The sequence below is a fragment of the Manis javanica genome, chromosome 1 (assembly GCF_040802235.1).
Source record: "Manis javanica isolate MJ-LG chromosome 1, MJ_LKY, whole genome shotgun sequence".
Lineage (NCBI taxonomy): Eukaryota > Metazoa > Chordata > Mammalia > Pholidota > Manidae > Manis > Manis javanica.
Genome location: NC_133156.1, coordinates 55,665,927 through 55,687,597, shown reverse-complemented (window position 1 = coordinate 55,687,597; position 21,671 = coordinate 55,665,927). Strand labels below are relative to the sequence as shown.

General features: G+C 50.2%; 1 protein-coding gene across 1 annotated transcript in view; it reads right to left on the bottom strand.

Moving 5' to 3' along the window:
• CDHR2 (cadherin related family member 2) overlaps positions 1-16,822 on the bottom strand; it is a 30,179-nt gene extending 13,357 nt beyond the window's left edge. Inside the window, exons 1-13 of the mRNA XM_017668567.3 lie at positions 16,749-16,822; positions 9,343-9,409; positions 9,001-9,072; positions 6,525-6,664; positions 6,328-6,378; positions 5,016-5,105; positions 2,822-2,911; positions 2,083-2,208; positions 1,865-2,011; positions 1,708-1,783; positions 1,494-1,609; positions 1,144-1,377; positions 79-234 (exon numbers count right to left, since the gene is read on the bottom strand). Of these exons, the coding sequence (XP_017524056.1) occupies positions 79-234; positions 1,144-1,377; positions 1,494-1,609; positions 1,708-1,783; positions 1,865-2,011; positions 2,083-2,208; positions 2,822-2,911; positions 5,016-5,105; positions 6,328-6,378; positions 6,525-6,664; positions 9,001-9,072; positions 9,343-9,394 (1,350 nt within the window). The 5' untranslated portion in view covers positions 9,395-9,409; positions 16,749-16,822. The remainder of the gene's footprint in view (positions 1-78; positions 235-1,143; positions 1,378-1,493; positions 1,610-1,707; positions 1,784-1,864; positions 2,012-2,082; positions 2,209-2,821; positions 2,912-5,015; positions 5,106-6,327; positions 6,379-6,524; positions 6,665-9,000; positions 9,073-9,342; positions 9,410-16,748) is intronic.
• Positions 16,823-21,671: the final 4,849 nt, after the last annotated feature.

Here is a 21,671-nt window from a genome sequence, read left to right as displayed (position 1 = left end):
GGACGGGAGAAGAGGCAGCAGTGGTGGGACCACAGCAGCCCGGAGACTGTGCTCCCCGCTCCCCTAAGCGCCCCTCACCTGCACCAGCATCACCGTGTGCCTTTCATAGTCCACCAGCGATGGCACTCTCACCAGCACCTGCACGTCAGCTGAGCCTGCCGCCCGTGCTGGGGACACGCTGAAGGCTTCAGCATCAGGGCCACCCAGGGACAGCAGGAAGGTGCCGTTCCTGCCCTGCAGAGGTGGGCGGTATAGTGGGGATCCACCCCTGCAAGGCACCCACCCTCACCTTTCCCCCAGTGCCTGTGGCAGGCTCCTGCCTCAGGTGGCCCTGTCCACTGCCATCCCATGAGAAGGCTGGGCTGCACACTGGTCCCTGCAGGCCTGGGCTCATCAGAAGACTTCCCTAGGCACTGTGGGCTCCAGGCCTGGGATGGAAAGACAGAGCCTGGACACACACACTCACTCCCATGAAGCATCACTATGAGCCCTTCCTACCCACCACTACCCACACCACCACCCAACACCAACACCCAACAGCATCCTGTTACCCATGCCCCCTCCACTCCAGTCAACGCCAACCACCAACTCCATACACCACCCACCCACCGACCCAATACCATCCTCCACATTTTGTACCAACTCAATTTCACCAAACACTACTAACACCATCCTCAGGTATGCGTCATTCAGAACCACCACTCAGCATCAAGCTCCACTGAAGAACACTCTCCAACTTAACACTCACTCAGGCCACTCTGTGCTCAACATCGCCCACATCCCCCGGTGTCCAATAACACCACGACACCCCTGGGCATCACCCCTCGGCCACCCATCACCACCCTCTTCTCAACACCACTGATAATTGCAACCCACTCAGTACTCTACCCAGCACCCAATACTGCTGCCTTTGGGTCCACCACTGCCTAGCACTGTCCTGGGCACAAAACTACACACAGGCCCAGCATCACCCAATAACTCCAAATATCTGCCACTGTTCATGGCAGGCACCACCGTCACCCGCTGCTCACCTCCTCGCCACGCATTGCAGTGCCCTGCTCTGTGGGTCCCTCTCCACCTCCCTCCCCCAACACCTCCCACTATCGCCCCTGCCCATGCCCACCCTTGTCTGGGTGCACCTGCCTTGTCTGGGTCATGGACCACCATGGTGAGATTGTCGATGGGGATGCGGGTGGAGGCATGCTCGTCCACGGAGCCAGTGAAGTTGGCTTGGGCCTCTTGGGAAGTGAAGGTGCAGGCGGGGAGGCTGCAGTTGTAAAACTCAGGTTTGTGGTCATTTACATCTGTCACCTTCAGTGTGACCCATATGCTCACCTTGGCCTCCTGCCCATAGATGTTGGGGTGCATCTCGGTGGCCTAAAAGCAGAGCAGAGGTCAAAGGGCAGAAATCAAAGAACCAGTGCTCAGAGAGAGCTGAGATCAAAGGTCAGAGGTTAAAGGGGGCACAAAAGGGGCAGTGGAGCCCCACTCACCGTGACCTGCACCTGCACCTCCTCCTCCTCCTCCAGCAGCTGCTCCCGGTCCAGGGAACCACTGACCCTGATCACCCCATCCAGCCCGATGTCAAACCAGCCAGGCCTTGTGGAGTCTAGCAAGGGGTAGCAAGAGCAGCTGCTTCCAGTGGCTCTGACAGAGCCCTTACCCCTTCCCTCACCCCAGCACCCCCGGGGACACCCCTGTTCTCACTGGAGATGCTGTAGGTCATGAGGTCATTGATGCCTTTGTCACTATCCACAGCCTCCACCTTCAGCACCGAGGTTCCCTGCAAGGAGGCATGGTCAGTGGTCCAGACCCTTTCCCCACCTCCCATCTCCTCCAGACCCCTCCAGGCCCCCCAGCACACCTGGGGTGCATCCTCAGCCACAGAGGCTGAGTAAAACTCCCTGACAAACTGGGGATCCAGGTCTGGCTGGTCGACCACAGAGATGGACAGGAAGACAGGTGAGGAGCACTGGACCGTGGTGATGTTGTTGTACAAGCCTCCGGAGTCCTAAGGGGAGGAGGACTCTGTGAGCTTGGGCCTCAGTCCCGGGGACCCCGCCAACCCGTGTCCCCACTCACACAGGCCTCCAGCTTCAGCTGGTAGAAGGCGCTCTTGTTGTTGTAGCTGAGGCTGCCATTGAGAATGATGGAGCCGCTGGGCAGGATCTTGAAGAGGTACTTGCTGTCCCCGGTGCTGGGGATGACCTGAGGCAGAGCAGTCAGGCCAGGCTCCCCTGGGACCTCCCTACCCCAGGGCCCTGCTCTGAGAGAGCTGGAGTCAAATCCTGGCTCTGCTCATGACTAGTCCTCAACCCTTACATCACCTCTCTGGGCCTCAGTTTCCACTTCTGGGAGATGGGCTCAGAGATTTTTCTCAGAGGTTTGAGAGTAAGGTCCAATGAGCTAAGGTATGTGCCAGGCACAGAGTGGGCACTCAACAGATTTTTGTCAATAAATTTGCTACAGCTAGCAAATTTGTCCTCATGAGAGCTAGGGTCTCTGTGACCCTGGAAGAGACCCCAGACCTCTCTGAGCCTCAATTTCCTCCTCTGTGCCTCAGCCACCTTGTAGTGTAACTTGAACTCAGCAAGGCCCCAGACAGTGCTCCAGGCCAGAGGTGGGAGAAGGATCAGGTCTACAGTGGGCACCCTCTTTAGGCCCGGATACCAGAAGGCCTGGGGAGCAGGCCTGGGCCACTGCAGCTGCAGTCGTCACCCCAACCCGCGAGGTCCCTGCAGCTTCTGTGGAAGATGCTGCCCCCTGGTGGCCATGAGGAGCGGTGGGGCCCACACCCCTGCACAGACATACACACACTCACCTCGTCTATCGAGTACACCACCGAGCCTGCAGGCCCCGTGTCTTTGTCCACAGCCAGCACAGAAAACACTAGGGAGCCAACTGGCAGGGTCTGTAAAGCGGGACTCATTACCTATGAGCTCTAATCCATCTCCTCCACACCTGAGCCATTACTTCCCATCCTGAGCTTCAGTGTCCCCAATTGTACCTTGGGGATAATAGTGGCACCTTCCAGAACATGAAACTCGAGCTCTTATAAATTACAATTATAAATTGCACAGATACTTCCCTTTTCTTCTCACTTGTCTGGGCCTCTGGAGGCAGCTGAGGGGGAGGGAGCAGGGACCCCTTATCTCAACCCATGCAGCCTCCCCGCCACCTGATGTGCAGAGCCCCTCAGAACCAGGATAAGCGATCATTATAGAATCCAGGATGTGCCGCTCCCCTGCTCAAACATCCCCATCAGCTCTCTATAATCTACGGCAGTATGTTCCAGGCAGCACTCTGCAGAGCTGGAAGGTTGTTTTGGGAGACCTGGGACCTGTCCACACCCTATTTCCACAACATGACCAAAAAGATGTTTGAAAATCATGAATCAGACCACATCCCTCCTGTGCTAAAAACCTCTAATGGTTCTGCCAGTCCACCCAGAATATGGTCTAGATTGCGTCCATGCCCTCCATGGTCAGGCCACTGCCCACCTTCCTGACCTTGCCTCCTCCTCACACCAGCTTTCTGGCTATGCCTAGAACACACCAAGTTCCTTTCCACCCCAGAGACTTCGCATCTGCTGGTTCTCTGCCTGGAGCATCCTTTTCCTGGTGCGTCCCATGGCCAGCTCCTTGCCATATGTCATCTACTCAGAGAAGCCTTTCCTGACTGCTCAGTGTGAACCAGGCCCCTCCGTAGTCACTTTCTTTCACTTTGGCCTGTTTTATGCTCTTCACAGAGTTCAAAACCACCTGAAATAACCCTCCTCATTTAATGTTTCATTAACTATTGTCTGCTTTTCACTAAAATGTGAGCTACTGAGGGTGGCAACCACGGCTGTCTTGTTCACCAGATAGCCTCAGTACAAAGGACAGTGCCTAGCACAGAGTAAGTGCTCCATCAGAGCCGGTCTAATGGCTGTCTAGACCTCACCAACCTCGTGTCTGGCTGAGTGCAGGGCCCTATGCCTTGCAGATCTTTGATGCCACGTGTTAATGAAGATTCAGGAGTGCTGTGGTGTTTGCTGCTCAGGGACCATTGGGGAACCTCCTCCCCATGCACACAGTTCAAGTGGGCCTGCCCTCCCTTGCTAGAGGGGAAGGGCCGTGATGCAGACCTAGCCAATCAGAGTGCTCCATGCCCCTAGATTGATGGGCACATTACCTAAAATGGGCCAATGAGAGTCAGCCCTGGGGTTCTGGCAGGGACCACTGAGAAACAGATAATCTGACTGAGAACTGACTGGTGGTTACCAGGAGAAGGGGCTGAGGTGGGTGGACGGAGGGGGTGAGGGGGATAAAGGGGCACAAAAATTCTCAATCATAATATAAGTTGGTCATGGGGATGGTAGTACAGCATGGCGATATGACCAATGATTCTGTAACATCTTCCTATGTATGTTGATAGATAGTAAATGCACTAGTGAGGAGTGAGGATTTAATAATATAGGTAACAGCTGAACCACTGTGTTGTACACTTGAAACCAGTAGAAGATTGTATCAATGATACTTCAATGAAAAAAAGAAAGAAACAGTCTGTGTTGAAGTTGCAAAGCTGGTGGGATGTGAGCCTGGAGCTGCTGGGGAGCACTTTATCCCCACAAGGGAGAACTGCCCCCGATCTGAGGATAGAAGCAACAAGAGAAGCAGAGCTAAGAGCTGGAGAGAAATCTCTTCTTGATGACATGGTTGGAGAACCTGGATCCAGCCATTCCTGAAGTTAGATACACCTCTAAAATTATCAAATCATGAGAAAATAATTTCTTTTCTTTTTAAATTTTGCTTTCATAACTGAAATAATTCCAATCCAGTCGAACTGATTGCAAAATGTTTCTGTAACTATTGTTCATGGGGTTCCATCCCCCTGAATTTGGTTCCTGAAGCCACCCCTTCTAGGAGGTTTTTCCTGATTCTGGATCTCTTGCTGGCTGTCTCTGGTCCTTCCCACTCTGAGAAGAGCCTCTGGAATTTCGGCATCCTACACACACCCATTAAGGCAGATGTTACCTCACTGATGCTGGTGGAGAAGTCCGTGTTCTGGAAAACAGGTTTGTTGTCATTTCTATCCTCCACGATTACCTGCATTTCCTTCTGCACCTGCAGGTGAGAAAACCCAGATAGGAAATATGAATGCTTGAGAAAACAAAGTGAAGAGCATCTGGGTGGGAGGATAAAAGTTGGCATAGCTTCTCAGGTGGACAATTAGGCAATGTTTGGGGTAACCTTTTATTTGATACAATTCAAATGCCAGGGAAATTACAAGTTTAATACAAAGAACTCCCATGCCCTTCATCCAGATTTATCCACGATTTGGTGTCTCTCTCTCTCCACAGGTTTACTGAACCATTTAAGAGTACATCGCAGACATCATTAGGTCATTTTTAAAGAATCTGAAGTGTGCCTGTCCTATTACAAGAAGGTTCCTATTAGCTTTGATGGCCATAGTGCGGAGCTGCGGACAACCTAAGTGTCTGTCAGAAGAGGCCGGCGAGAGCACTGTGGTATGCCCCCGTGCTGGAGTACACGCAGAGGAGAGACGGCCCCTGTGTGTGGACACAGAAAGGCCTCCAAACAGCTGCTGAGTGAGCAAGGTAGTTCAAGACAATGTACAGTAGGATCTCATTTGGGTTTCAGAAAATGCACAAAAAAACTATAATCTTTCTGTCCTGGATGCATATATGTATGTATATGCTTAGCAAGGGGTATGAAAGAACACAGTGATGCTGGGCATGTCAGCTGAGGGTGAACATGGAAGGAAGGGTTTTTTCAAGGGGACTTGAACTTTATCTTCAATTTTTGAGATGTTTATGAAAAGAATGTATTCATGAATATCCAAGTCACTAAAATGATTTTTTTAATAGATGGGGTTTGAGAAATATAAAGACAAAACCCTCAGCTTTCACAAACAGAAGACACAGTGGTATAAGCATGTTATTTAGAAATATGACCATTGATACCAACACACTCAGCCAAAGGCACTAAAAGTGAACACCTCAGAGGAGCTAGGGTAGGGAGTATTTGGTACTTTTTAATTAATATTTATATTAATATAAATTAGCTATATAATTAATGCTATGTTTGTAAATAAACAATATAATAATTAAAATAAACTAATAATAAATATTAAAATATTGGTAATATTGCATAACAAAAAAAGGACAAGTTTAATTTTGATGAAAATAAACATTGAATCCAAATGCAAGCTTTGTTCACTGGGGCTGTCTCTGCTTGCCTGAGATGGGCAGCACTGTCGGGAGTGGCCTCCAGTCCCCTGCCCTCTGACCCCTGGACCACCCTTCCCTTTCCCCATTTGACTCACTTGGTTCTGACCGTCACTCACAGAGATGATGATTTTGAACCAGTAGAGCGTCTGCGGCAGGTAGAGAAAAGGTGCCCAAGGTGAGCCCCTGTGCAGGGTGGGGGCACAGGCAGGGCACCCACCACCAGGACACTGCCTCCCAGGGCCCTCCTCATCTCAATGTTCCCCTCATGGCCTCCCAGGCTGCTGTCCTTTACCTCATAGTCCAAAGGGCTGGCTAGATCCACCTTTCCAGTGTCCAGAGTGACAGTAAAAAAGTAGGCATTTGGGCCACTAATCCCATAAGTCAGATGGTCATTGTCCTGGTCCTGAGCTACCAACCAGAAGGCCTCGGCACCTGGAGATGGGACAGGAAAAGCCCAGGGTCTATGGCCATGTCTTTCACTGCTGGCCTGGTCGAGCCGCCCATGACACAGATAAGGGGCCTGACTCCTCTGTGCACAGAAATCTGGGACAGCTCTGGCCCCTGCGTTGTGCACATCAGGTTTGGTCGTTGTTCCTCAGAGTGCACTCCGTGGCCTTTTGATAACAGGATGCTGATTTCCTTTGAGGGAATGACTCCAACTGCACTGGACACAGTGGGGTGGGTGGGTACCCAGGTGCCTCCCCCTTCCATGGCCTAGGCCCTGAAATTCCTCCCTGGAATTTGTTGAGAGAAGATCAAAGATGATCGGAATTGAGGTAACCAGCTACAGCCCCTGGGTACATCCTGGGGAACAGGGGGCAGCTGAAGACCCTCTGGAGATGCTTTGGCATCCTCTAAGCTTTTCCTTCACCCCAAGAACTTGCCTAGAGTCGGCCAGGATACTCTTTCTGTTCAAGTGAGTGTCTGCTGCTGGCCTCCCAGGAGCCCCAGCTCTTTTACTGCACCCTCATGGGCACATCCCTAGACAGAGCAGGGGCTGGGAGACACTGGGGGGCTTGAAAATCCCAAGGTCATCTACTCTTCAGCCTGAAAGAAACTTTTACAGATTCATCAAACCCATGCCTCTCCTCCTTTATCACATCCAACCTCTCCAGCCCTGGGACTTACTCTCCCCCAGTCACCCCCCTTCCATTGCTGGAGCTGTCCATTAGCAAGGGCTTTCTCTGTTTTATTAAAATGTGTTTCCCTAGACATCCCACCCATGGGTCCCCAGTAACTCCTTGCAAAGCTTGGTCACAGTCCCTACATATCCCCCACAAAGGCCCCCTCCTCCAAGAAGATCACTGGGCCAATATTCTACTAGAAAGATGACAGCAGCTACATGTTTCCTAGGTTGTGAGATACACTGTCAATTTAGTGACTGTTTGGGGGAGAAAAAAGTCACTCTGTGTTAAATGATTATCTCAGTTGTAAGATACATGATTCAGTTAAGATACAGAAATATATGACCCTTATATCTAAGGAAATTTGGGAGGTGAGTGGGTGCATGTAAATCCTTATTGGTATGTATTTGTTAAGGGCAATAGAAAAGGTATATCAGGAAGGAAGTGCTTTTGTACAAGTTGGCCTGAAAAAAAGTTAAATGTAATAAATAAATCAGTAAGAGCCACAAAAATAAAAAATATTTGTTAGTTCTCTATATATTAAGAATTATATATATCTGTCACTAAATTTGATATTTAAAACACTATAATCACATATATATTTCAGACAAAAGTCTGCCTGACAAAACTAAACTGTTATACAGTGTTAGTGTCAGGAAAACGGGTCGTGTGTAGGGACAGTAGGATGGGGAGTGACGTGAAGGGAAAAGAGAGGGGATCCAGGGGTGGTGGGAACAGCCTATTTCCTGATCCAGGGGTGGTTACATTGAATTCAGTGTGCTTTTCTGTAGGTATATTATACTTCAAAATAAAAAGTCCAAATAATGCATTTTTAAAAATCTGACTGAAAATGCTTTCACGTTGTAAAAGAACTGCAGAATTCATTGCAGGAAGGATGGACTTGCTCGTTGGTTTAAGAGAGCCCAGAGAAGGGTATGTGGTTATAAAAGAAAGCCCTCGCTCCATCTGGCTGAGAGGGAGGGAGTTTCGTTGCTCTGAACACGGAGGTGACCAGTTTTCCATTTTCAGGGAAGGCTGCAGAGGGCAGAGGGTCAAGAGCCCCAGGGCTAGGGATGCGAGGAGACGGGCAGATGTCAGGAGAGCTGACCAGGCCCAGAGCAGACCCCTGTGACAACAGAGCCAGGGCTGTGATATCCTCCTTTTCAACCCAGACCTTCTGTAAAGGCAATAAGAGTAAAGCAAAGGCAGTATAAGTAAAGCAAAGTTACTAACTTCTGGCAAGATGGGTGGGAAAGGCCCTGAGCCTGAAGCCTGCTCTTTCTTTCTTTGGAAAAAAAAAAGCAGCGGGTGAAGGGAAATTAGCAAGTGTCAGAGTGAAAGAGAAATAAAGGTACCAAATGGATGCTTTCTCCTTGGTAAAATCAGAAAGACGAAAGAGATGGAAAATGGAGGGGAAATGGGAGGGATGTTCTCACAGGGTGAGTCTTGGTTATTTGATGCTATGTGAGGGCCTTGACCCAGAAGAGGAGAGAACAAACTTCTGGATCAAACTCCCTTGCAGCCACTTTTGCCCCATGATGGCCCATGGAGCTGCAGGGATGGGGACCTCCCCATATGGGAGCCCCTGGGAGCTCTCTGTGGGTAAGGGCTCAGCACAGTCTGGGCACAGGGACTGTGACTCACCCACTGGCAGGTCCTCAGGCAGTTGCACTCTCGTCATGTTGTCCAGGAACGTGGGGGCCACATTGGCTGCCGCTGTTGGGGTACAGAGCACTGGACCATCTGGACACCCCTGAAAAGCCTGACCCACACCTGCCCCTGGGGGCCCACACCAGCCCCACTGGCCACTCTCAGTCCGGCTCACCCGCCTGGGCCTGAATTCCTCTCCAGACCTCTCCAGGGCAGCCAAGCAAGGGGCCGGCTGGTTAGAGCTGGGTGCTTGCTGATGAGGGGCGTCCCTTCTCTCCTGCCAGGGAGCCCCGGGCTAGAACTGCTCTGGTGGGGGAGGGGAGGCGAGGCACCCACCTGACACCACGAGGGCAGGAAGTAGGAGGCCGCACAGCCACAGCCGTGCCATCTGGTCTGAAGGGTCCTAGGGGAAGAGGTGTCAGGGAAGAGGTACCTGTAGCCAGGCCTCCCTCCCTTTGCTGGACCCCCATCTGTCCCGGTCTGAGCCAGGCCCAACCAACACCACCACTCAGCAGTTCTTCCCTAGGGCCTAGGGCCCTCTGCCCATTTTCCAGATGTTCCACAGTATGGGGAAGTCAGGAGGGAACCTAGCGGAGTAGGCAGGGTAGCTGAGCCTGGCCAGACCCCAGCCTGAGACTGACCCTGAACTTGACCCCAGAGTTCGGTGCCCACGGTATAGCAGGCACTGCTGTAAGCACATTATATGCACAATCTACATATTCTTGTAACTATGAAGAGACTAAGTGGCTTGCCTGAGGCCACACAGAGTATCAGTGACAAGACTATTCAGGACTCCAGAGTATTCCCTCAACTTCTACTGCACTACCCTGTCTGTTTTAAGTGTCCAAGGTAATAGCATCCTTCAAAATCGGGGGCCTGGAGAGAGACTGTGGGTAAGGGCTCAGCACAGTCTGGGCACAGGGACTGTGACTCACCCACATCCAGAGACTCTATGGGTAGACAGGGTCCTTTGTCCCACTTACTGACACATTTAATAGCTGCCTTTGCAGCCATTCCCAAAATGTGCTCCTAGGAACCCTCAGCCAAAGGGTTCCATGGTTAAGTCAGTTTGGGAAGGGCTCCAAAGCTATGGGAGAATCAAGAAGGATTGACCCCCAACCTATGGAACAAACCATAAGATGGGCCCTGCGAGGGGAAGAGAGACAGAGAAGGGAATATGGCTTCCAGAGCTGACCCTTGACAGTGAAACAGCACCCAAAGCAGACCTCCTCACCCTTATGCCACCTACCCCTCCTCCCACGTTGGGCTCACTTCAGGGATGCACCCCTTTGCCCATGTCACCCTCGACCCCCCTTCTCCAGTAGGCTCCACGTCCAGTTCACGCCACCTCCTTTACTTCGCCCTGAGCGCCCCACGGCAGCACCCTCACTGGAGGGCGTTCCCCTCTCACTCGGCTAAGCCTTCCTCAAGGCCTCCCTCCCCCCTCTGGTCTCTCTAATCCAGTCCACTCAGTCAGATCACCCTTCCTCTCCATTGAACGACCTCCTCCCAAGTTCAAACCCCAGTGGCTCCCCATCGCCAGTCCAAACTCCATAGAAGAGCTCCGCCCAGACCAGCCATGTCCGGACTGCTGCCCACCCCCAGCTTCCTCTCTAACCACACCCTGCTTCAACCCCTGGCCCACACATCCACAGCCTTGCTCCACTTCCCCTCACTGCTGGGCCTCCCTCCCTTGCACGCGCACTCCCCTTTTTCTGGAATGGCCTTCCCTACCTTGCTGCCTGGTGATCAGCTCCAGGGCCACCTTTTGCCCAGACAACTCCCAGTGCCCCTTGGAGATGACTGGACTTCTGCAGTGACCTCATAGGACGGTACTCAGTAGCACAACCTCAATAGCTTTCAGGGCCCATTATCTCTGCAGATCAGCCTCTCCCACCAGACCAAGAAAAACATGAGGGCAAGGTCCAGGTGTGATTTGTCTCTGTGACCCCAGGACCAAGCCCAGGCTTGAGCCCAGGGAAGGTTCAAATGAATGAATGAAAGAGCAAGTGAGTCACTGTAACCCCAGTGGCCTAACATGGAACACCTGTGAGATGGCACAAGTGTGTGATGGCTAAGTATGTGGGCCAGACAGCCTGCATGCAAATCCACTGTAATCTCTGGCAAGTAATTTAACTCCCCTGGGCCTCAGGTTCCCCATTTGTAAAATAGGAATAATAATAGTATCTATACAATGGGTTTGTGCGAGGCTTAAATAGCACCTGGCTCACAGTACGTGAGCAATAAATGTTAGCAGTCATTACCGTGGAGGGAAAAATGTCTGTCTCTTGCCTCTTTATTGTTGGAGTACCCATACCTGGCCCCTCTCTGCTCCCAAACTCTGTCCTGGCCAGTCTTGGTCACCTCATATGTCCTCTCTTGGTCAATGCCCACTGGCTCCAATCTGGTCACCTGCCTCCTGGGCTTGGTTTCCCCAGACCTGCTGGGGAACTACTGGGGTATCAGGAGGTTTGGCAATTTCGAATATCTGTTGGCATTCCCTAAGTACCCACTAAATGCTGAGTACCCTGATTCATTCATTCATTCCTTTAATAAATATTTTTTATTGAAGTATCCTTGATATACAATCTTATATTGGTTTCAAGTGTGTAACACAGTGGTTCAAAAGTTGCCCACATTACTAAATCCTCATCCTAACTAGTACAGTTACTATTTGTCAACATAGGAAATCATTGGTTACATTCTCCACGCTGTACTACTATCCCTGTGACCAACTCATATAATGACTGAGAATTTTTGTGCCCCTTTATGTCCCTCACCCCAACCCATCCCCTATGATAACCACCAGTCACTCCTCAGTGTGTATGAGTCTACTGCTCTTTTATTTATTTTGTTTTGTTTTGTTTTTAGATTCCACAAATAAGTGAAATCATATGGTATTTGTCTTTTTCTGCTTGGCTAATTTCACTGAACATAATACCCTCTAGGTCCATCCATATTGTCATAAATGGTAGAATTTCTCTCTTTTATATGGCTGAATAATATTCCATTGTATATATGTACCACATCTTCTTTATCTGTTTACCTACTGATGGACACTTAGGTTGATTCTATTATCTTGGCTAATGTAAATTACATGGCAATAAACACAGGTGTGCATATGTCTTTTTGAATCAAGGATTTTGTTTTCTTTGGGTAAATTTCTAGAAGTGGAATTACTGGGTCATATGGTATTTCTATTTTCAGTTTTTTGAGGAACCTCTGTACTGCTTTCCACAGTGGCTGCACCAATTTACATCCCCACGAACAGCGTAGAAGGCTTCCCTTTTCTACACATCCTGACCAACACTTGTTATTTCCTGTCTTTTGGATAGTGGCCATTCTAACTGGTGTGAGGTGATATCTCACTGTGGTTTTTATTTGTATTTCTCTGATGATAAGCAATATGGAACATCTTTTCATGTACCTGTTGGCCATCTGCATTTCTTCTTTGGAAAAAGGTCTGTTCAGGTCCTCTGCCCATTTTTTAATTCTGTTACTTGTTTTTTTGGTGTTGAGTCGTTTGAGTTCTTTATATATTTTGGATGTTAACCCCTTATCAGATAAATAAGTCACAAATATATTCTTCCATACTGTAGGCTGCCTTTTGGTTCTGTTTGTGGTGTCCTTTGCTGTACAGATAGATCCCTTAGTACTGATGGCATGTCCATGATCCACTATGTGCCAGACCTTGTTCCCAGCACCGGGGATCAACAGTGAGCAGAGGAGTCAAAGTGCTGCCTTCACCGGGCTCCTGGCTCAGTGAAACAGACAGACTAAACAAGCACGCAAAGTTCTATCTAACTGCTTCCTGCATCTGTGCTATGAAGGAGGAGAATGTGGTACTGTGGAAGTATAAAAAGGGATGCTACTTTAGGCAGCATGGCAGATAGAAAAGGACACAAACTTTTGACACTCCTCCCAGCAAGAGATGAGGACTGGGTCTGCTCCTGTTAAATCTGGTGCAGTCATCATGTTTTTATTTTCTGCACTTGATGATGCTTTGACATCTCAGGGGCCTTGTTGGTTGGGGAGAGACTGCCCTCTCAGGGCTACCTAATTCCCAGAGGCAGCAGACACTTGTCTCATATACAAACCAACCAATCTACAGCCGGTACTCCACGCACCTCCTTTACCTATAACTCTCTCACACCAAGCACATTCCTTCCGCCCTAAGTCACCCCAGGACCAGGTCCTGGCCAACCAAAGCCCACCCCTGTAGCCTGGAAAGCTGTCCAATCCCAAGCTTGCTCAGCTTCCCAACCTGCAGCTTCCTTCCCACCTTCCTTCCCATTGAAAACATAATAAAGGCTCTGGGTCATGTTCTCCCCTCACTCCTGCCTTCTGACCAAACCTGTGCTTCTCCACATGGCCCTCTGTGACATGGCAGGCCCCTTCCTCTAGGGAACAGTAATAAAAATCTTCTTACAATGGCCGTAGCCTCTCCATGTTGTCACTCAGTCATCTCTGTAAGTTTAAGATCCCACAGGTTTTACATGAAGACATCTGGGCAGGCCCTGTGGCTGGTCAGCTGGTCAATAGGACACAGCCCTGGAGACACTGTATGTTTCCAGGCCTGGGCCTCAAGGTACTGGTAGCTTCCCAATACTGTCTCTTGGAGCCCTTACTCTTACAACTCAGCAGCCATGCTGTAAGGAAGCCCAAGCAGTCCCTGGAAGAGGTTCATGTGCGGAGGAACCACAGCCCCTGCCAACAGCCTGGCTGAGCTTCCAGTGTGGACAACCACCCACCGTGTGAGTAAGCTCTGCATGCAAAGGGCCCCAATTGGATCTTCCACCTCCAGATGAGCCATCCCTGCTGAGCTCTGCCCCAAAGATAGATTTCTAAGCATAATGAATCACTGCTACTGCCGTTTACCAGTGAGTCTTGGGGTGGCTTGGTATGCAGCAGTGTGTGATGGGAACACACAGTAGTCTCGGAGGTGGTGGCACGTTAGCAAAGATCTGAGGGATGAGAAGGAGTCATGTGGAAAGTGGAGGAGGGAGCTTCCAGATTAACATGGAGGATTCAACATTTATTTCCACTTCCTCCTTCTTGAAACCCCACTAAAAGGATGGTAAAGATTTTACAAGTTGGAAAGAATTGATGAGAGGTGATCAACTTATGAAGCTGATAATAGTGAAAACCAGAGTAGGGACGGGTGTAGGGAGCACCCACAGCAGGCAAGAAGAGACGCACAGATGCGGAAACACGGGGAACCTCCGCTGGATCACTTATAGTGTGGCTTCCAGGAGACAAGCCTCCCGCAACCCCGGTCCCCCAGCTGGCTGTCTAGGGCCTCACCCTTAATTAAGACCAGCCAATCTTGCCTCCTCATCACAGAGACATTTTACAAACAAGGTCATTTGATCATAATGAGCCCAAAGTTGTACAGTCCAGAGTGTCATCTTCTGGATTGCATCGCTTGAGGAAAATGCACAACACCTGTATGAGCTGAGGACAGCACCAGGATAAACCTGTCCCACAAGCGAGCCCCATCTCATCCGGCACTATCACTCCCAAGCACAAATCTCTGCCATGGCTCACACCAGCGGCAGGACACATTCTCTGCCCTTCAACCTGGCAGACTAGGTCCTCACAGATCCTGGGTCTCTCTTCACACACAAGCTGTTCCCTTTCCCCTCCTGTGGTCCAGTGGCATTGAATGCCCCTGTTCACAGTCCATACCCTGTATTTTCCTTTCTCCAGGCATTTGCATATGCTGTCCTCTCTGCCCAGAAGACCTTCCCTGCCTTGTTCATGTGTGCAACTTCTCTCCATCCCCTCAGGCCAGGTCAGATATGGAACCACGTTCAGGCATTGGTGGCTCCTTCTCTGGCCCTAAGCCCCTGGTATCCCAGCAGGGGCAGGGGACAGAGCAGGTGCGAATGAATAAGGAATGAATGGAGCTGGCCATGGCTGGGACTGGAGAGAGGACTTGACAGCGCCCAAGGCCAGGCCTGGGAGGGAAGAGGCAGTCTTAGTCCAGCTCCCAGTCACTGCACGCAGACCCAGAGGCTTTTCTTTCCTCCTCTCTGCCTCTTGGTTTGCCTTCTGAAAAGTTGGGACTCCACATTCTAGAAATCATAGATCCTTCCCTGGAATCTGTCCCTGCTCTCGAAAAGCACTGCTTGGGTGGGAAAGGATGGCTTCTGGACCCTCACTGCATGAGACAGGCAGGCCCCTCTGGAAGTCGCCTCTGGCTTGGAGGAGGCACACCAGCCACGGCTGGGGAAGCACTGGCTCCTAAGACCCAGCCAGGAGAAGCATCAGCCAGAGCTCTCAACAGCCCAGGGCTCCAAGACTTCCTAGAATTCAGAGGCACTGTGAGTGGGGACTCCAGATGTGCCCAGGGCTCCAGGAGGGCCAGAGGAGAGGTGACCCTCCTCCCCCGCTGGACCCCAGCAGGCGGGCTCAGCCTGCCGCCACTACCTCTGGCTCCCACATTCTTGCACTTCCACTTCCTTGTTATTTCTCACAACTGTTCCCCAGCTATGGGAATTATCATTCCAGGGTCCAGATGAGGAAACTGAGGCTCAGAGAAGCTCAGAGAGGGATGTCCAAGAGTAAGGGGCAGGGTATGAGACCCAGAGTGGCTCCAAATCCAGGAGTTCTGGGCCAAGCCAGTAGCATGGGGACCATATCTCCACCCACAGGGCATACATCAGCCCAGCTAGGGTGCCCTGTGCAAGGATGCAGGCCCCAAGGGCATGGGCTCCCTGCCACGGAGCTCCTCCAGGGCCCAACCCCCAGGCTGCTTCAGCCAGCAGACAGACATGATGTCAGATGACCCTGGTTTGGAGTCCAATACTTCACTTACTTGCTGTGCACTTCAGGCAAGCCCTTACCTACCCTCTCTGGGCCTGTTTTCCTGCTGAGAAATGGGGTGAGGAAAAGAACCATAGTGTCCCCACAATGATCACAGCCTGTTCCCATTGGTCAGATTCCAGTGTGCTCTGAGTCCCTGCCCTGTGATGGGTACCCCAACATAGCAGTCCCTGCCTCAGGGAAGAGGCCCAGGCCTGGCCCCAGCCCTCAGCTGGGTCTCCAGCTGGTACACCAGGGGCATGAGATGCATCAGGGCCTGGGAATGAGCCAGAGCTGGGGGCCAACCTGTGGTTAATCCCAGCCAGACACTTCCCAGTACTGGGATCCGTCACTGACTACAGGCCCAACTCTGTGAGCCCCTGGGAAGCAGGGGCTCTCCTGCTTCTTTCCTGCACTGTTAGCATCTCCATTCTACAGAGGAGGAAAGTGAAGCCCAGGAGAGGCCCAGAGCCCACCCAAAGTCAGGATGGAGCTGGACTCTCAGCACAAGCAGCTGGGGCAGTGCCCAGTTCTTTCTGCTCCAATTCTGGGCCCCCAGCTCAGCCACTCTATCCACACCCCCATCAGCTTCCTGTGAAAGGGGCCCAGGCAGGTTAACTCATTTCCTTGGGGGACCTGCCTCCCTTCTGTCTTGAGAAGGATCCTCAGTGGGTCCAAAGTACCCCAAGGACATGGAAAGGAGGGGAGTTATCAGGCCCTGGGAACTGGTACCATTAGCCCCACACTGACAAGAAACGGATGCCCTATAGCCAGGTCTACCCAGCACAGAGCGTGCTCAGACCCTTTGCCCAGTGCTCCCGCCTAGCTGAGTGGAATCCCCAAAGTTCACCTTGGCCCCAGCAACCCCACTCAGTCCCTCCCCCTGGCCAGGAGACCCCTGCACCCCTGATGCAGCTGAGCTGTGCAGTCCCTACCTGCGCCCCTAAAGGGGCTGAGGATGGGCACCAGCCGGAACCGTCTGGGGCCTGCGGCAGCAAAGCCAGCAGACTTTGGCACCATCCCCGCCTCTCCTGAGCAATCATTAACCCTGCCAGGGACCGCACCTTCCCGGAGGATGGGCATGACTCCTCAGCAAGGGCTGACCACTGCCGGCAAGGGGGCAGGAGGGCAGGACCCAGGGATAGGCCCCATGCTCCTGGGGCGGGAGGCCCAGGCCACAGAACAAAGGCTTGGCGGAGACTTGGCGGAGGGTGACTGTCCGCACGCAGAGGGCCACGTCCAAGCCCTCAGTCTCCTCCCTGCTACAGGAGCCCTCGGTGTCAGGGCTCTGTGGAGAAGGTGAGAGAAGGCTTAGGTTGGAAGGAAGTAGGAAGCAATCAGACATGGAGGCTCCAGACAGCTTCCGTGAGGTTTTCACAGAAATGTGAAGGCAACCTTGAACTTGGATGTACTCGTCCACTTATTGTTGCTATTCTTCCTCTCCATTGAGGGTATCTGCCCTCCCACAGGGGCTCATCCACCTCCAGGATGGCTTTAAATAGCATCCAGGTGCTGTGGCCTTCCAGCAGGGTCTGAGCCCCTAAATCCTCCTCCCGCCACAAAGGCCCAACCATCCGCATGTTGACACAGACAAAAGGGGGCCCCCATACAAAATCACAGGCCTCTTTTAGTGGGGTGACCCTCTCATTATTAGGAGCCACATCTGACTCACATTCAATAGATGTGTATCAGGTAATTACTATATGCCTCCAAATTTAAAACATATTGTTAAAATATATATGTTATGTGCACACCCATGTTCATAGCAGCATTATTCACAATAGCTAAAACATGGAAACACCCAAAGTGCCCATCAATGGATGAATGGATAAGCAAAATGTGGGCTTGTGTGTGTGTGTGTGTGTGTGTGTGTGTGTGTGTGTGTGTGTGTGTGTGTGTGGTGGAATATTATTCAGCCTTAAAAAGGAAGGAAATTCTGACACATGCTACAACATGGATAAACCTTGAGGATACTGTGTTAAGTGAAATAAGCCAGCCACAAATAGTGCTGTATGAGTCCATTTACATGAGGTATTTTGAGTAGTCAAATTCTTAAAGATGGAAAGTAGAATGAGGGTTTCCAGGGGCTGGGTAGGAGGAATAGGAAGTTGTCATTTAATGGGTATAGAGTTTCAGTTTTGCAAGATAAAATGTATTTTGGAGATGATGGTGGTGATGGTTGCACAGCATTATAAATGTACTTAACTCTGAATTGCATAAAGTGGTTAAGATAGTAAATTTCATGTTATGTGTATTTTGCCACAATAAAATAATTTGGAAAAAAATGCTACAAGCTTAAAAGGGTGAAGAAATCTGGATAAATGGAAGACATGTGAACAAAACAAAGAGAATCTAGGCCTGAATAGAGCCCCAAAATATTTAAATATTTGCCTTGAAGGTCCAGATAATTTTCAGAAGTGGATCATGAATTGGCTTCTAAGGAAAAATATGTGTGTGTGTGTGCGTGTGTATGTATACACACACACACACACACACACACACACACATATGGAGAAAGCGAGGTGAGGGTGCACCAGGACCTGGGAGCTACGGTGCAGTTACACCTGAGAGGCATTTCCTCGCATGTGTCCAGGGAGAGGATGCTGCAGGAGGTGGACGGCACTTGACGTTATTAAAACGTAGTTGTTAAGAAATTGTCTGTCAGATGACTGGGTTCAATTGTGGTGGGGCAAGTTACCTCATCTCTCTCTATGCCTCAGTTTCCTCATCTGTAAATTGTTAATATATGAAATCTACCTCAGACAGTGGTGGCAAGGTGAAATGAAGTCCTGCTTTTAAAGTACTGAGCACGATGCGCAGTAGAAGAGTCTCAATGAATATTAGTTTTATAGTGATGTGGTAGGATTGTTGACGACCTGACTAGTAGGAGGAGGGAGAGGCAGCCAGCCGCACCCAAGGCTTTAGGCTCCCTGCCACAGACTCAGGGAGCCAGCCTGGTATCTCTGCCCAGCCCCAGGAAGGGCGCGCCGAAGGCCCAAGCTGCTGGTCTCCCTCCTTGCTCTGATGGCTGGGGCCAGCAGCTCTGAGTCATTGCTCTGGCCCCAGGGGACACGTGCCGGCCTGGCCAGTCCTTTGGACAGCATCTGGGTGAGCCAGGTGTGGCCAAATGGTGCCCTGCTCATCTCAAAGGACACCTATCTGCCTGCCACACACAGCCTGAGAAACTCACTGGGCTCTGGGCTGTGATAATCCAGATCTGAGTAACAGGCCCTGGCTGAGTGTCAGCTTCAGGGAATGGTGGGCAGCCAGGCAGAAAGTGGGGCTAAGAGGTCAGGATGTGGACTCAGATGACCTGGGTCCTAATCCTCTCCCCACCAGTTATCATCTGGGGGCCTTGGCAAGGCACTTCATCTCCCTGAGCCCCAAAGTCCTCATCTGTAAGATGGGTATACACAGAACCCAACTCAGAGGTTTACTATAAAGATTAATCAGGTAATGCAGTGAAGCACTGAGCACAGGGGCAAGAGAGGGGGATGTGCACATGAGGTAGCAATCCAGATACACATCAGGGCTCCTTTGTAGCCACTGTCTTGGGTGTGTGGTTTAAAAAAATTGTGATCAGAAAAACTTCTCACTCCCTGTCTTTGCTGCAGCCTACTGTCTGCACCCACTATGTGCTCAGAAATTGATCAAGTTGCAGTCAAGTCCTCACTTGCTTCTCACTAGCTACCTGACGTTGGGGAAGTGACTCCCCTCTGAGCCACCACTTCATCTGCACGATGGAGACACCATGCTCCACGTGCACAGCTTCGGAGGTGACTTGGAGAGCCTGGGCTGAGGGAGGCTCTTTGCTTTGGATGTGTCCAGTCCCTTCTCAGCTTCCCACTAATCCCTCCATATTGCACATGGCTTTGCAGAAGACAAAATTCCTTCATTGCTCTGTTCTACAGCTAAGGGACCAGCCCAAGAACAGCTGCCGTGTCAGAGACTCACAGCTTCCTACCCTCTGAGTTCAAGAGACTAACTCCTCCCCAGCCCCAGGGCCCTAAGTCCCTTTCCAGGACACACATATTCTCCAAAGCACCTCTTCCAAGTGGCTGTTCTGCTATGGATTGCATACATCCAGTGATGGCAAGCTCACCTCCTCTCGTGGGCTCCAGTCCATGGCCCCAGCTGTATATGTTTTAAGTTGAGACTACTTAAAACTTCCACCAGGACTACTTTCTGAGAGTACCAGACCCCACTTCCTCTCTCTTCTCTGGGATGGCTCCCCCGGAGCCTTCCCCCCAGCCCTGTAATCACTCCACTCCTTACCACCACCACAGGCAGACCTGGGTTCACATTACAGCTTTGTCGTTTCCTGGCTGTGTGACCTAGGGCAAGCCATTCTCCTTCTCTGAGCCTCACCTGCCATATCAAGAAAATAGGGGGAAGTGAAATAATCACGTGCTGTTTCCTTTCTGTTCAGTTAGTGGAGCACTGAGATGGAACATAACACCTTTGAGCCCTCTAGGAATGTGACCCAGTGTCACATGGCTCTCCTGCCACTTCTGCATTAATGCAACAGATGAGGATTGAACACTCACTTTGTTCTAGGCACTGTGCTTGGCACTGAGCACTGGCAAGGTGGGGGGAGTGGACATACGTGCCTCCACAGAGGGAGAATCTGTGTGAGAGCAGAGTAGGCCAAGAAGAAGGAAAGGAAAGCCCAAGCAGAGGAAATAGGAAATATACAAAGCCCCACTCTAGAAAGAGCCTGGGCTTTGAGGAAACTGACAGACCAAGGCTGGAACTCAGAGTCCATTTGTTCCAAGGACTGGGTTTCAAAAGCCATTATACATTCATGCAGTGGAATACTATTCAGTGATTTAAAGACACCCCCAAGTTCACTGCAGCATTATTCACAGTAGTCAAGACATGGAAACTACCTAAGTGTCCATCAACAGTTGAATGGATAAAGAAAATGTGGTACATAGATACAATGGAATATTATTGAGCCATTAAAAAGAAGTCCCACCATTTGTGACAACATGGATGGGTCTGGATGGAACCATGCTAAGTGAAATAAGCCAGAGAAAGACAAATACTGCAGGGGATCATGTACATGTGGAATCTAAAAAAAAAAAAAAAAGATGAATATGTAGAAATAGGTTGCAGAATGAAGGTTGCTGGGAAGGAAATGGGGAGATGTTAGTCAAAGGTAAAGCTTTCAGTTATAAGGTGAGTAAGTTCTGGGGATCTAATGTACAGCATAGTGACTACAGGTAACAATACTGTATCTTATACTTGGAAGGTGCTGTGAGAACAGAGCATTCACTGTTCTCAACACAGCAAAATATAATTATATAGGTGAAGGATGTGTGTCAACTAATCTTTTTGTGGTAAACATTTTGCAATATATACATGTATCAAATCATATTGTAAACCTTAAACTTTCACAATAAAGCTGGAAAAAAAGGGAACAGACTACTAATACATACAATAGATCGGATCTCAAAAACATTATGATCAACCAAAGATGGCAGCATTTACACAGCTAGACATTCCATTGGCAAGAAGTTCTGAACACATAAAACCAATCTGTAGTGACAGGAACCAGATCAGTAGTTATGTCTGGAGGGGAATGACTTGAAGGTGGCAAAAGAGAACTTTTCAGAGTGATGAAAATGTTCTAAAATTTTGATCAGGGTTTCAGTTATATAACAGTATACATTTATGAAAAATTCACTAAGCTGTACATGTAAGACTGGTGCATTTACTGTGTATCTGTAAAGGGTCACTCTAAGTTACACTTTAATGCAGTTCTGACTTAAAAAAAGGCAGAAACAAAGAAAGAAAAAATCATGTATGTTGAGGAATGAACCAGGGTGAGGTAGAAAGCTGCTCTAGGTGTCAGG